The sequence below is a fragment of the Manis pentadactyla genome, chromosome 2, assembly GCF_030020395.1.
Source record: "Manis pentadactyla isolate mManPen7 chromosome 2, mManPen7.hap1, whole genome shotgun sequence".
Classification (NCBI taxonomy): domain Eukaryota; kingdom Metazoa; phylum Chordata; class Mammalia; order Pholidota; family Manidae; genus Manis; species Manis pentadactyla.
The window spans coordinates 221262965-221279232 of NC_080020.1; the positions used below are offsets into that span (position 1 = coordinate 221262965).

The window sequence follows — 16268 nt, forward strand, 5'->3', positions numbered from 1 at the left end:
AGCTCTTTATATATTTTGGATGTCAACCCTTTATTGGATCTGTCATTTATGAATATATTCTCCCATACTGTAGGATGCCGTTTTGTTCTATTGATGGTGTCCTTTGCTGTACAGAAGCTTTTCAGCTTGATATAGTCCCACTTGTTCATTTTTGCTTTTGTTTCCCTTGCCTGGGGAGATATGTTCATGAAGAAGTCGCTCATGTTTATGTCCAAGAGATTTTTGTCTATGTTTTTTTCTAAGAGTTTTATGGTTTTATGACTTACATTCAGGTCTTTGATCCATTTTGAATTTACTTTTGTGTATGGGGTTAGACAATGGTCCAGTTTTGCCAGCACCAGCTATTGAAGAGGCTGGCATTTCCCCACTGTATGTCCATGGCTCCTTTATCGTATATTAATTGACCATATATATTTGGATTATGTCTGGAGTCTCTATTCTGTTCCACTGGTCTGTGGCTCTGTTCTTGTGCCAGTACCAAATTGTGTGGCTTTGTAGTAGAGCTTGAAGTTGGGGAGCGAGATCCCCCCCCACTTTATTCTTCCTTCTCAGGATTGCTTTGGCTATTCGGGGTCTTTGGTGTTTCCATATGAATTTTTGAACTATTTGTTCCAGTTCATTGAAGAATGTTCTTGGTATTTTGATAGGGATTGCATTGAATCTGTATATTGCTTTGGGCAGGATGGCCATTTTGACGATATTAATTCTTCCTAGCCAGGAGCATGGGATGAGTTTCCATTTGTTAGTGTCCTCTTTAATTTCTCTTAAGGGTGTCCTGTAGTTTTCAGGGTATAGGTCTTTCATTTCCTTGGTTAGGTTTATTCCTAGGTATTTTATTCTTTTTGATGCCATTGTGAATGGAATTGTTTTCCTGATTTCTCTTTCTATTAGTTCATTGTTAGTGTATAGGAAAGCCACAGATTTCTGTGTATTAATTTTGTATCCTGCAACTTTGCTGAATTCCGATATTAGTTCTAGTAGTTTTGGAGTGGAATCTTTAGGATTTTTATGTACAATATTATCTCATCTGCAAATAGTAACAGTTTAACTTCTTTACCAATCTGGATTCCTTGTATTTCTTTGTTTTGTCTAATTGCCATAGCTAGGACCTCCAGTACTATGTTGAATAACAGTGAAGAGAATGGGCATTCCTGTCTTGTTTCCAATCTCAGAGGAAAAGCTTTCAGCTTCTCGCTGTTCCGTATGATGTTGGCTGTGGGTTTATCATATATGGCCTTTATTATGTTGAGGTACTTGCTCTCTATACCCATTTTGTTGAGAGTTTTTATCATGAATGGATGTTGAATTTTATCGAATGCTGTTTCAGCATCTTTGGAGATGATCATATGGTTTTTGTCCTTCTTTTTGTTTATGTGGTGGATGATGTTGATGGATTTTCGAACGTTATACCATCCTTGCATCACTAGGATGAATCCCACTTGGTCATGGTGTATGATCCTTTTGATGTATTTTTGAATTTGGTTTGCTAATATTTTGTTGAGTGTTTTTGCATCTACGTTATTCAGGGATGTTGGTCTGTAATTTTCTATTTTGGTGGGGTCTTTGCCTGGTTTTGGTTTTAGGGTGATGTTGGCTTCATAGAATGAGTTTGGGAGTATACCCTCCTCTTCTATTTTTTGGAAATCTTTAAGGAGAATGGGTATTATGTCTTCTCTGTATGCCTGATAAAATTCCGAGGTCAATCCATCTGGCCTGGAGGTTTTGTTCTTGGGAATTTTTTTGATTACCGCTTCAATTTCGTTGCTGGTAATTGGTTTGTTTAGATTTTCTGTTTCTTCCTTGGTCAGTCTTGGAAGGTTGTATTTTTCTAGGAAGTTGTCCATTTCTTCTAGGTTTTCCAGCTTGTTAGCATATAGGTTTTCATAGTATTCTCTAATAATTCTTTGTATTTCTGTGGGGTCCGTCATGATTTTTCCTTTCTTGTTTCTGATTCTGTTGATGTGTGTTGATTCTCTTTTTCTCTTAAAAAGTCTGGCTAGAGGCTTATCTATTTTGTTTATTTCTTTGAAGAACCAGCTCTTGGTTTCAATTTTTTCTATTGTTTTATTCTTCTCAATTTTATTTATTTCTTCTCTGATCTTTATTATGTCCCTCCATCTGCTGACTTTAGGCCTCATCTGTTCTTTATCCAATTTCAATAATTGTGACATTAGACTATTCATTTCGGATTGTTCTTCCTTCTTTAAGTATGCCTGGATTGCTATGTACTTTCCTATTGAGACTGCTTTCTCTGCATCCCACAAAAGTTGGACCTTTGTGTTGTTGTCATTTGTTTCCATATATTGCTTGATCCCTATTTTAATTTGGTCATTGATCCATCGATTATTTAGGAGCATGTTGTTAAGCCCCCATGTGTTTGTGAGCCTTTTTGTTTTCTTTGTACAATTTATTTCTAGTTTTATACCTGTGTGGTCTGAAAAGTTGGTTGGTAGAATTTCAATCTTTTGGAATTTACTGAGGCTCTTTTTGTGGCCTAGTTTGTGGTCTATTCTGGAGAATGTTCCATGTGCACTTGAGAAGAATGTGTATCCTGTTGCTTTTGTGTGTAGAGTTCTATAGATGTCTATTAGGTCCATCTATTCTAGTGTGTTGTTCAGCACCTCTGTGTCCTTACTTATTTTCTGTCTGGTGGATCTGTCCTTTGGAGTGAGTGGTGTGTTAAAGTCTCCTAAAATGAATGCATTGCATTCTATTTCCTCCTTTAATTCTGTTAGTATTTGTTTCACATATGTTGGTGCTCCTGTACTGGGTGCATATATATTTATAATGGTTATATCCTCTTGTTGGACTGACCCCTTTATCATTATGTAATGTCCTTCTTTATCTCTTGTTACTTTCTTTGTTTTGAAGTCTATATTGTCTGATACTAGTACTGCAACACCTGCTTTTTTCTCTCTGTTGTTTGCATGAAATATCTTTTTCCATCCCTTGACTTTTAGTCTGTGTATGTCTTTGGGTTTGAGGTGAGTCTCTGGTAAGCAGCATATAGATCGGTCTTGCTTTTTTATCCATTCTATTACTCTGTGTCTTTTGATTGGTGCATTCAGTCCATTTACATTTAGGGTGATTATTGAAAGATATGTACTTATTGCCATTGCAGGCTTTAGATTCGTGGTTACCAAAGGTTCAAGGTTAGCTTCTTTACTATCTTACTGTCTAACTTAACTTGCTTATTGAGCTATTATAAACACTGTCTGATGTTTCTTTCTTTATCTCCCTTCTTATTCCTCCTCCTCCATTCTTTATATGTTGGTTGTTTTATTCTGCGCTCTTTTGTGTTTCCTTTGACTGCTTTTGTGGGTAGTTGATTTTATTTTTTGCCTTTAGTTAGTATTTGGTTGATATGCTTTCTTTGCTGTGATTTTATTTTCTCTGGTGACATCTATTTAGCCTTAGGAGTGCTCCCATTTAGAGCAGTCCCTCTAAAATACCCTGTAGAGGTGGTTTGTGGGAAGCAAATTCCCTCAACTTTTGCTTGTCTCAGAATTGTTTAATCTCTCCTTCATATTTAAATGATAATCATGCTGGATACAGTATCCTTGGTTCAAGGCCCTTCTGTTTCATTGCATTGAATATATCATGCCATTCTCTTCTGGACTGTAAGGTTTCTGTTACATCAGAGAAGTCTGATGATAGCCTGGTGGGTTTTCCTTTGTAGGTGACCTTTTTCCTCTCTCTAGCTGCCTTTAATACTCTGACCTTGTCCTTGATCTTTGCCATTTTAATTATTATGTGTCTTGGTGTTGTCCTCCTTGGGTCCCTTCTGTTGGGAATTTTGTGTGCTTCTGTGATCTGAGCAACTATTTCTTCCCTCAGTTTGGGGAAATTTTCAGAAATTATTTCTTCAAATACACTTTCTGTCCCTTTCTCTCTCTCTTCTTCTTCTGGTACCCCTATAATGCAGATATTGTTCCTTTTGGATTGGTCACACAGTTCTCTTAATGTTGTTTCATTTCTGGAGATCTTTTTATCTCTCTGCGTCAACTTCTATGCGTTCCTTTTCTCTGGTTTCTATTCCATTAATGGCCTCTTGCATCTCTTCCATTCTGCTTTTAAGTCCTTCCAGAGATTGTTTTATTTCTGTAGTCTCCCTCCCTACTGTGTTGGTTAGCTCTTGCATTTTTCTCTGCAGCTCCATCAGCATGGTTATGACCTTTATTTTGAATTCTTTTTCAGGAAGATTGGTTAGGTATATCTCCCCAGATTCCTTCTCAGGGGACGATGTCTGGGTTAGTCTGGTCTGTATCAAATTCTTCTGCCTTTTCATGGCGATAGAGGTAGTTGTGGGGAGTTGGCATGTGTGTCTGCTGGGAGAATGTTCCTTCTTGCTAGTTTGTGGCTTTCCTCTCCTGGGAGAATGGTGACCCCTAGCGGCTTGTGCTGGGCAGCTGTGCGCAGCCAGGGTCTCTAATTCTTGCCTGGCTGCTGTGGAGTTAATCTCCGTGGTTGCTGTGGGCGGGGCCTGCCTCAGGCTGCTGCTCCGCTATGGCAGGGCAGCGCTGGAGGGGGAACGGGCGGGAGGCTGTTTATCGTGGTGAGGGACCTCAGAGCTGCGCTGCCGCCCAGGGGGTTAGGGCGCCTGGAGTTTCCTGGGATTCCAAGATGCTGGGCTGAGTGTGCGGGGACGCTTCCATCCAGCTGTGAGGCCCCTGTCCCTTTAAGACTTACTAAAAGCACTCGCTTTTCTTTGTCCCAGGGGCACCGGCTGCGGGGACCTACTCGCAGGTTTTACTGTCCTGTTTCCCTAGTATCCAGCACCCCACGCACTGTGTGTCTGTGCTCTGGTCCGGATGGCTAGGGCTGGGTATTTAGCAGTCCTGGGCTCCCTCTCCCTCTCCGCTCTGACTCCTCTCCTCCTGCTGGGAGCTGGGGTGAGGGGTGCTCGGGTCCCGCTGGGCTGTGATTTGTATCTTACCCCCTTCGTGAGGTGCTGGGTTCTCTCAGGTGTAGATGTACCCTGGCTGTTGTCCTGTGTCTTCTGGTCTCTCTTTTAGGAATAGTTGTATTTGTTTTATTTTCAAAAATATATATGGTTCTGGGAGGAGATTTCCACTGCTCTACTTACGCCCCCATCTTGGCTTCTCCTCCCTATTTTTAGTTTTTTGAGGAACCTCCATACTGCTTTCCACAATGGTTTAACTAGTTTACATTCCCACCAGCAGTGTAGGAAGGTTCCCCTTTCTCTGCATCCTCACCAGTATTTGTTGTTCCTATTCTTTTCTATGTTGGCCATCCTAACTGGTGTGAGGTGATATCTCATTGTGGTTTTAATTTGCAGTTCCCTGATAATTAGTGATGTGGAGCATATTTTCATGTGCCCATTGGCCATCTGAATTTCTTCTTTGGAGAAGTGTCTCTTCAGCTCCTTTGTCAATTTTTTAATTGGATTATTTATTTTGTTTGTTGAGGTACGTGAGCTCTTTGTATATTTTGGATGTCAACCCTTTATTGGATCTGTCATTTATGAATATATCCTCCCATACTGTAGGATGCCTTTTTTTCCTACTGATGGTGTCCTTTGCTGCACAGAAGCTTTTTAGTTTGATATAGTCCCACTTGTTCATTTTTGCTTTTGTTTCCCTTGCCTGTGGAGATATGTTCATGAAGAAGTTGTTCATGTTTAAATTCAAGAGAGTTTTGCCTGTTTTCTTCTAAGAGTTTTATGGTTTTATGACCTACATTCAGGTCTTTGATCCATTTTGAGTTTACTTTTGTGTATGGGGCTAGACAATAATCCAGTTTCATTTTCTTGCATATAACTGTCCAGTTTTGCCAATACCAGCTATTGAAGAGGCTGTCATTTTGCCATTGTATATCCATGGATCCTTTATTGTATATTAATTGACCATATATGCTTGGTTTATATCTGGGCTCTCTAGTCTGTTTCATTAGTCTATGGTTCTGTACTTGTGCCAGTACTGAATTGTATTGATTACTGTGGCTTTGTAGTAGAGCTTGAAGTTGGGGAGCATAATCCCCCCAGCTTTATTCTTCCTTCTCAGAATTGCTTTGGCTATTCGGGGTCTTTTGTGGTTCCATATGAATTTTAGAACTATTTGCTCTAATTCGTTGAAGAATACTGTTGGTATTTTGATAGGGATTGCATTGAATCTGTAGATTGCTTTAGGCAGGATGGCTATTTTGACAATATTAATTCTTCCTATCCTTGAGAACAGGATGTGTTTCCATTTATTGGTATCTTTTTTAATTTCTCTCATGAGTGTGTTGTAGTTTTCAGAGTATAGGTCTTTCACCTCCTGGGTTAAGTTTATTCCTAGGTATTTTATTTCACCTTAGTTTTTAAAGTTTTTCTTTTTTTTTTTTCTCATAGGATGAATGCTGTACAGTATTATGTACAAGGCCGGAACCAAGAACGCTTAGCTGAATGTTATTATATGTTAGAAGATTATGAGGGATTGGAGAATCTTGCCAATTCACTTCCAGAGAACCACAAAGTGCTTCCAGTAGGTGTTGCAAATTTTTGTTTTTGGAGTTTTTAGGTTACTTTATAAGGTCTTTTGTTATATAGTGGGGAAATATTTTCTTCAATAAATAAAATGTTTAATGTATAATCTTTAGTTTCTTAAACATGGAATGACACTTTTATTTTAATTGTTAAAACAATAAATCAATAGTACAGAAAGCTAGAAAATGGAGGGAAAATTAGTCACATTCCTACTACTTTAACATGATAACAGTCTCATGTAGTCTTGTTGGTTTTATGAAATTGCTTTAAAAGGTTAGCTGAACACATGAAATATTTACAGATAAAATGATATTGTGTCAGAGATTTGCTCCAAAATAATCCAGGCTGGGCCTGGGGATTAGTGCATGTGTGTCTATATATATGTTGGAAATTTTCCATAATAAGAACTTAAAAACATAGTTTGACTTTTATTATGTTATACTGACAATGCAGTTTAATGTTAAAAAGAAACAAAAAGCAGAGTTCTTTGCAACTTTGTTTTGAATGTTCTTTTTATTTTGATATACTGTTGAATTATGTTAATGAGTTTGTTTTTATTCATTTTATCTAAAATGTAAACTGCTGAGATGTATGATACCTGTTTATTAGCAGCTCTCAACTGCATGGTCTGGAAATCTATCGGTTGTGAGTTCTCCCACAAATATTTTGTCAATAGATGAGTATAGAATTCTAGTACTCAGTTTTCACTATATATTAGAGAAATTATCTGTATAGTAATGGCATTTTCATATACCATTATTCTCAATTCTGTATGTTTTCTTGCATAAGAAAGAAACTGAGATTACTTATTGTCATGGTCATGGGGACAGTGTATCCTACATTAGTGTTAGAGGTTTGTTAGGTGTGTCTAATGATACAGAAAAAAATGTTGCTGTAGAGTATCCAAAATAGTGATGTTATTGAGTAAATACTAAGTAATCTTAGCTATGATAATAATCAGATAATAAAAATAATTTAAAAAGTTGAATCAACTTTTGGAGTTTTTAATAATATGGGAAAATGTACATAATATTTAAGTGGAAAATGCAGACTACAGAACCATTTAGTATGATCAGAATACATACACCAGCTCACCCATACATATCTGTTCACAGCACAAAGATGTTAGGAAATTACATCAGACTATTGAGAGAGGTTTCTTATGGGTACGAGTATGGGTAATTTTACATTTTGTGTTTTCTAATTTTTTTTAATTGTAAGAATATATTCTTTATAATCAGAAAAATGTAAGCATCACTTCATTTTATTTATTTTATTTTTTTAATTTTGATATCATTAATGTACAATTACTTGAACAACTATGGTTACTAGACTTCCTCTATTATCAAGTCCCCCCCACATATCCCATTACAGTCACTGTCCATCAGTGTAGTAAGATGCAATAGAATCATTACTTGTCTTCTCTGTATATACTGCCTTCCCCATGTCCCCACACCCCTACATTATGTGTGCTAATTGTAATGCCCCGTTTTCCCCCTTATCCCTCCCTTCCCACCCATCCTTCCCAATCCCTTTCCCCTTGGTAACTGTTAGTCCATTCTTGGGTTCTGTGAATCTGCTGCTGTTTTGTTCCTTTAGTTTTTTCTTTGTTGTTGTACTCCGTAGATGAGTGAAACCATTTGATACTTGTCTTTTTCTGCCTGGCTTATTTCACTGAGCATAATACCCTCTAGCTTCATCCATGTTGTTGCAAATTGTAGGATTTGTTTTCTTCTTATGGCTGAATAATATTCCATTGTGTATATGTACCACATCTTCTTTATCCATTCATCTATTGATGGACACTTAGGTTGCTTCCATTTCTTGGCTATTGTAAATAGTGCTGCAATAAACATAGGAGTGCATATGTCTTTTTGAAACTGGGCTCCTGCATTCTTAGGGTAAATTCCTAAGAGTGGAATTCCTCGGTCAAATGGTATTTCTATTTTGAGTTTTTTGAGGAACCTCCATTCTACTTTCCACAATGGTTGAACTAATTTACATTCCCACTAACAGTGTAGGAGGGTTCCCCTTTTTCCACATCCTCGCCAACATTTGTTGTTGTTTGTCTTTTGGATGTTGGCTATCCTAACTGGTGTGATGTGATATCTCATTGTGGTTTTAATTGGCATTTCCCTGATGATTAGCGATGTGGAGCATCTTTTCATGTGTCTGTTGGCCATCTGAATTTCTTCTTTGGAGAACTGTCTGTTCAGCTCCTCTGCCCATTTTTTTGTTGGATTATTTGCTTTTTGTTTATTGAGGTGTGTGAGCTCTTTATATATTTTGGATGTCAACCCTTTATTGGATCTGTCATTTATGAATATATCCTCCCATACTGTAGGATGTCTTTTTGTTCTACTGATGGTATCCTTTGCTGTACAGAAGCTTTTTAGTTTGATATAGTCCCACTTGTTCATTTTTGCTTTTGTTTCCCTTGCCTGGGGAGATATGTTCATTTGTTCATTTGTTCATATGTTCATTTGGGGAGAAGTTGTTCATGTTTATATTCAAGAGAGTTTTGCCTATGTTTTATTCTAAGAGTTTTATGGTTTCATGACTTACATTCAGGTCTTTGATCCATTTTGAGTTTACTTTTGTGTATAGGGTTAGACAATAATGCAGTTTCATTCTCTTACATGCAGCTGTCCAGTTTTGCCAACACTAGCTATTGAAGAGGCTGTCATTTCCCCATTGTATATCCATGGCTTCTTTATCATATATTAATTGACCATATATGCTTGGGTTTATATCTGGACTCTCTAGTCTGTTTCATTGGTCTATGGTTCTGTTCTTGTGCCAGTACCAAATTGTGTTGATTACTGCGGCTTTGTAGTAGAGCTTGAAGTCAGGGAGCGTAATTCCCCCCCCTGCTTTATTCTTCCTTCTCAGGGTTGCTTTGGCTACTTGGGGTCTTTTGTGGTTAAATTTTAGAAGTATTTGCTCTAGTTCTTTGAAGAATGCTGTAGGTATTTTGATAGGGATTGAATTGATTCTGTAGATTGCTTTAGGCAGGATGACCATTTTGACAATATTAATTCTTCCTAGCCAAGAGCATGGAATGAATTTCCATTTATTAGTGTCATCTTTAATTTCTTTTAAGAGTGTCCTGTAGTTTTCAGGGTATAGGTCTTTCACTTCCTTGGTTAGGTTTATTCCTAGGTATTTTGTAAGCATTACTTTTAAAAGGATAGCTGGATAAAAAATGTACTTTTATGATATTTCCCAAAATGTTTTAGAAATAAGGGTGGAGAAGAGAACTGGCCCATTAAATATTTAGAAAGAAAAAACGGGGGGTTTCTGAAAATGGAGAGTACTGCCAAATGGGTATGATCGGTTTTTGCTGTGATTCTCTCTCCTTGCTACCAACCTCCAAGGGAGACTTGTTTTGGATCTAGCTTCTTGAACTGAGGAATGGCCAACTTGTCTGGGTATTTCTTTATAGAGGTATTTGAGAGCTCTGTGAAAATGAGATTTTTCCTTAAGCCTCTCATAATGATTATGATTGATTATACCTTAACGTTTTTTTTACCTACTAGTGTAGGGTTTGCTTCAGAGCTTGACATTACTGTAAACTAGCTACTGAACTGAGGGAAGAGTGCAGGATTTTCAGGACCTGGTTAAGAATCAGATCCCATGTGAGCCATAGAAACACAGTTTTTTTATTAAGGTATCATTGATACACAATCTTATGAAGGTTTTTACAACATTCACCCATATTATCAAGTCCCCCCCACCCCATTGCAGTCACTGTCCATCAACATAGTAAGATGCTGTACAGTCACTGCTTGTCTTCTCCGAGAAGCACAGGTTTTATAGAAGGTGATGCCTTAGCATCCTTTCTAGTTTGTAGCCTCTGTCCCTATGTCTAAGTGAAAAATCACTGTAACCACCAGTAAATTCAATATTCATATGTCTCATATATAGAGTTTTGTAAATTAAAATAAGCGATTTTCTTGGTCTGTGAAATCAGGCAATATTGTTTTGTCCTTACAGGAAATAGCACAGATGTTTGTGAGAGTTGGAATGTGTGAACAAGCAGTGACTGCATTTTTGAAATGCAATCAACCAAAGGCGGCAGTGGATACCTGTGTACATCTCAACCAAGTAAGGAACTGAAAATTCAAGTCACTTATTGAAGGCTGTTACCAGTGGAAGGATTGGAGAGCTTGAGATAAACTTTGTGAAAGGAGTTAGGTGTTCTCTTACTTAGTTGAGGACCGAGAAAATGTTGGTGTTTGCATTTAGTTCTTGAAGTGCACCATTAAGGGTGATGTGCTCACAACTAACTCTGAATGGGAGCATGAGCAAACATTGTGCTTTTTGTCCGTCAAGTTTTTGTCTGGAATTTCATAATTCTCTGCATTTTATTAGGGTTGAGTTTTGTTTCCAAAGAAGGACCAGTTAATGGTCATTGCAAGAGGAAGGAATTGAGTTACTTCATTAATATTTATTTTGGCAAATCTATTTTCCTTTCTGTTTATAGAAAGACATATATTTGATATTTTTAAGAGCTGAGATTTAAATAAAATTGAAGCGCAGAATTGCTGAAATTGTTGACTATTAGTATATTCTTTTCAGTATTTTCTTGAAATATTTTACACAGCTCCATTTGCTTTATAAAAGTAGCTTTTAAATTTAAGTTATCTGATAGGATATTTTCTTAACTGGTATTGCATATTTTGTTTTACTATAAATAAGTTTATCTTTTTCTTCATAGTTTGTGCAAAATTAGAATTATAAGGTTAATATGGATTATAAACTTTGTAGCTTTCCTTTTCAGATGTACTTCTTAAGCAAATCAAAGCCTTAGGTCATTTAATTATTTTGACACCTTTTATTTATAAAACTCACAATTTCTTTCATTGTGATTTTTTTTTTTCTAGAAAGGACTTTATAGGTAGTGGAGTTTAATCTTCATGGAACAGTTAAAAACCAACTTAGATTCAGCTGAAGAGAGAATCAATGAGCTAGAAGATAGAAGCTATAGGCTGAGCTGTATCTTTGCAAATCCCTCTGTTGAAGTTTTTTTTTTTTTTGAGAGGGCATCTCTCATATTTATTGATCAAATGGTTGTTAACAGTTAACAACAATAAAATTCTGTACAGGGGACTCAATGCACAATCATTAATCCACCCCAAGCCTAATTCTCATCAGTCTCCAATCTTCTGAAGCACAACGAACAAGTTCTTACATGGTGAACAAATTCTTACATAGTGAATAAGTTCTTACATGGTGAACAGTACAAGGGCAGTCATCACAGAAACTTTCTGATTGTGATTTTTAAAAACATATACCAGTTTCTTATTTTGATATAGTGTTATTATTATTTTAAACTTAAAGCTTTATTGTGTTAATTTAATGGAGTATGTGACTAAATGCTTGGGCAACTGAGTGGTGCATTTTTTCCTTAGTGGAACAAAGCTGTTGAATTGGCTAAAAGTCATAGTATGAAAGAAATTGGACCCCTGTTAGCGAGGTATGCGTCTCATTTATTGGAAAAGAATAAAACTCTTGATGCCATAGAGCTCTATCGGAAGGCCAATTACTTTCATGATGCTGCTAAACTGATGTTTAAGGTAATGTATTCATCTTGCTGCATATTTGACTTGCTCTAGTTATCAATGTTTTCTTATATACCAAAGACCAGACTTTTCCTTTTTTCCTGACAACAAATATTTGTTATAGCAAAAGCCCTCTGGCTTTATTACTACTATGTGTGTTATCTTAGTCTTATTACCTTTTACTAACAAGGCTATTTATTAATGTTAGCACTTTATTGATACCCTAACTATTGAATATTTATTTGATGCTAAAGTTAACAAAGAGACTTTTCAGGGACCATAAAGTATGAATTCCCTTCACTGGGAATTAAATCCTGTTAATAAAATTTTGAGTCCTTTTAGATGTACAAGTCTTAAAGACATTACATTTTTCATAATATGCATTTGAAAGGAAGATGACTAGTACAGTATTAATGTATGCAAATTGTACATTCTATTCTATTCTATTTTCCCATTTGATGTAAGGGGAAATTTTTCCTCAGAATCAACTGAAGTGAATTTGAATTTCTGAAGGATGTACTATGTTAAAGCATCTTTGCTTTTTATTTGGAACACTATTTAAAAAATCTCCTTGTTGTGTAAAATACTACCCATTCCATGAAAGCATTCTTCATTTTGACACAGTTATTTAAACACATCTGTTATTTTTCTAAGATTGTTATGAGTTCTAACTCCAAGACCTAAATGCTGCAGAAAGAACTAAGTACTTATCAGCATGAAGGAAAATATTCATCATAAATAGGTGGTATTTATATTCCATCCTACTGACTTTTTTCCTTTTTTTAGAGAATCAAATTTCAGAATGATTACATTTGTACAAATATAGATTAAGAAATATCTTCCCCCAATTCTTTAAATGTTTAAAGATTGCTGATGAAGAGGCAAAGAAGAGAACTAAACCTTTACGTGTGAAGAAGCTCTATGTACTGTCAGCCTTACTTGTAGAGCAATACCATGAACAAATGAAGAATGCCCAGCGAGGAAAAGTTAAAGGAAAGAGCTCAGAGGTACGGAAGAACATTCGGTGGCCTTGAATCATTTGAAGTGTTTGAGGAAAAAATTATCAAACTTCTCTTTATGGACAGGCCATTTAGTTTACTTGTTTGCATTTATTTTGAGGAAAAAGGGTGACTGACTTGGAATTAGTACCCAAATTTAGAAATTTCTACTTAGAAATATTGAAATTTTTTCTGTGTGGCTAGTCTTTTATCTTTGCTTTAATTCCTTACTCAGTAAATCCTTTCCAATCATTGAATTTAAAAAACTTTCCTCAAATATTATAAATTATTTTAATATGTAAATGAATCTCTTCTTAAAGTTTAATAAGTTTTATTTTAAAATTTGATAACCATAGAGAGAATCCTTTCAAAATATATGTGTATCAACTTAACACAATGTACACTTTAAATAACTTACAGTTTTGTCAACTATACCTCAATAAATCTGAAGAAAAATTTTGATCCTACCAGTTTAACAACATATGAATTATATTGGTGTTAATTCTGTAACACTAGTTTTATATGCTAAAATCTGCTTATTTATATATTTAAATGTGTAGCAATTTTAGAAGTTCTCCATGTTGCAATGACCATTGATACGGTTGTGCTGACAAAATGTGGGTCTGTTTACTTGTAGGTTACTTCTGCTTTGGCAGGCTTTCTGGAAGAGGAAATTCTGTCTACAACTAGCCATTTCACAGATAATGCCTGGAGAGGGGCTGAAGCTTATCACTTCTTTATACTTGCACAGAGGCAGCTCTATGAGGGACATGTTGACACTGCATTGAAGACAGGTATTACCTAATGTACCTAACATGTCAAAGAGATTATAAATTGCATGTGAAAGGACAGCTCCTTCAATTTGCCCTTGTATTAATTTTAGTAACATGGTTTTCCTTGGGTTTATTTTCCTTTGTTTGAGATTTGCTATCTGTTATTTGTTTTGTGCACTGCCCTCTTGGAAGTTCATTTTTTTTTCATATACCAAAAACAATACATACGGCTCACAGAAAAATCGAGGTTTGAGATAAGCAGAAAGAACATTTATAGCATTTACCATTCTGTTTATTCAAAGTTAAACACTTGATAACTCAGTTGATATGCATTTGGAGATATATATACACAGGCACAGAGACATAATTTTTTGTATTTTTAAGAAAAAACGTAATATGTTCTAAAATATTTCCATATTAGTAGATAGCATTTCACTTGTTTTTAATAAAAATCATATTTATGTAACAATTTCAATCAAAGCAGAAAAAAATACAAAGAGAAAAGTAAAATAATAGTATAATCTTATAACCCAGAGATAATCATTTGCCAACATTTGGGTGAACTTCCTTTTAGACGTTTCTCCTTGCCTATAAAATTGTATAGTTTTATTTTAAAATATCATACAATATATGTTGGTCAGGGACTTGCTTTTTACCCTCGACAGTATATTACAGTTATCTTTCCATGTTGTTAAGTATAGATCTATGTCATCATTTTTATTAACAATGGGACTATAAATTTTTTTCTAATTGGTTACTAGTTATGCATAGGTATCATTTTAATTTTTATATTATATGTTTATAATTAATCTTCATTTAACTTTAACTGATTAGTGTGTGATATAAATTATGTACTGTTTAAAATAATTGTATTTATATAATTTATGCACAATTTCTAGACTTACACAGTAAATTAGACCTTTAATGTGAGATTCTTTGACTACTGGGTGAAGAGATTCATATACTATAATATTTTTGTTTTTCAGTGACCCTGTAAATTATTGCTTATGAACCTGTGAAATCTGAGGGTGTCTTTCTTGTAATTGAATGAATTTACGTTTTGGTAGATTTCTTTCACTAAAGTTTTTTTGTAAACACTTGACCCTCAAAACCAGCTTATAGGAGTCTAATTTTAAATAGGTGAACATATTGTTTTAAGTTGTTTTAGAAAATTTCCAGTGTTATTTAACAAGATACTTTTAAGATTGCAAGGTCTAGCAAAGAAAAGGATACAATTTGTTTACAAATCTGATACTAATTCTAAAGAACATTTTAAAGAAATAGATTTTATCTCTCATATATAAAAATTGAAAATGTAGCTGTCAGAATTGTCTGAACTGACAACTTAGAGCCTTGTTTAACTTTTTTCTCAAAGTTCTATTGTTTTAATAAAACAAACAAAAAAGCAACAATCTGTTCAGAGAAACACAGAGAAAACATGATTTCATACTCCTTTGCTTTATTTTACAAAGAGAAACATGATGTTTTCTTGAAAGTCATGACCAACATAGTATAATTTGTTGTTAGATTTTTATTTTTGATTGAAGTATAGTTGATATGTAACATCATATGATATTAACTTTTTTCTGGAATTCAGAAATTTGTAACATATTTATATGGAACAAAAGATGTGTGTTTTGACACCAAATTTTCTTATCAGTGTGTATATTTCTATATGACCTAGTCATGTGCATTATTTGGTCATGGTTGTTTTCAAAGGGCCTGACGTGTTAGCTGGCATTTACAGACCTTTGGCGATCATGCAGCCTACCTCCTCCTACTAGGTGCATCAGTCTCACACTGCCTTTTTTTGAGTTTGTTAAAGTTCATGTAGGTTAAACTAAAACAGCTTAATGTAGATTCTTTGCTATGCCTGTTCATATCATGATTCCTTTTCAAAATCCAAATTGTCCTCTTTCCTAGCTCTGCACCTGAGAGACTATGAAGACATTATCCCTGCCATTGAGATCTACTCCCTATTAGCGCTCTGTGCATGTGCCAGTAGAGCTTTTGGTACTTGTTCAAAAGCTTTTATGAAACTTAAATCTTTAGAGACCCTCAGTTCAGAACAGAAACAGCAGTATGAAGATCTTGCTCTAGAAATCTTCACCAAACATACTCCAAAAGATAACAGAAAATTTGAATTGGACAGCCTTCTGGAAGGGTAAGCTAATTAATAGATGTCATTTTACCTTATTAGAAACTGGGGTTTCTATGTGTATAAGATGTGATGTAATAAAGCACTTAGTTTTGAAGTAATTTACCTTAACATTACAGCCTATTGTATGAAGTCTTAACAAGCATATTAATGTTTTATTTTTTATTGTAAGAAAAATTTTTATTTGAAGTTTACCTTGGAATGTTTTTGTTCCTTGGTTTAAAAAAATTTTTAAATACAGTTGACCCTTGAATAATACAGGGTTAGGAATTCCCCATGTAGTCAAAA

At 35.3% G+C, this 16268-nt stretch overlaps 1 protein-coding gene across 2 annotated transcripts in view; it reads left to right on the forward strand.

Moving 5' to 3' along the window:
• WDR35 (WD repeat domain 35) overlaps window positions 1–16268 on the forward strand; it is a 72754-nt gene that overhangs the window by 44143 nt on the left and 12343 nt on the right. For both annotated transcript variants that reach the window (XM_036881756.2, XM_036881757.2), the window contains 6 exons: window positions 6353–6485; window positions 10484–10594; window positions 11902–12066; window positions 12918–13058; window positions 13687–13843; window positions 15746–15986. In XM_036881756.2, coding sequence (XP_036737651.2) covers window positions 6353–6485; window positions 10484–10594; window positions 11902–12066; window positions 12918–13058; window positions 13687–13843; window positions 15746–15986 — 948 coding nt within the window. The remainder of the gene's footprint in view (window positions 1–6352; window positions 6486–10483; window positions 10595–11901; window positions 12067–12917; window positions 13059–13686; window positions 13844–15745; window positions 15987–16268) is intronic.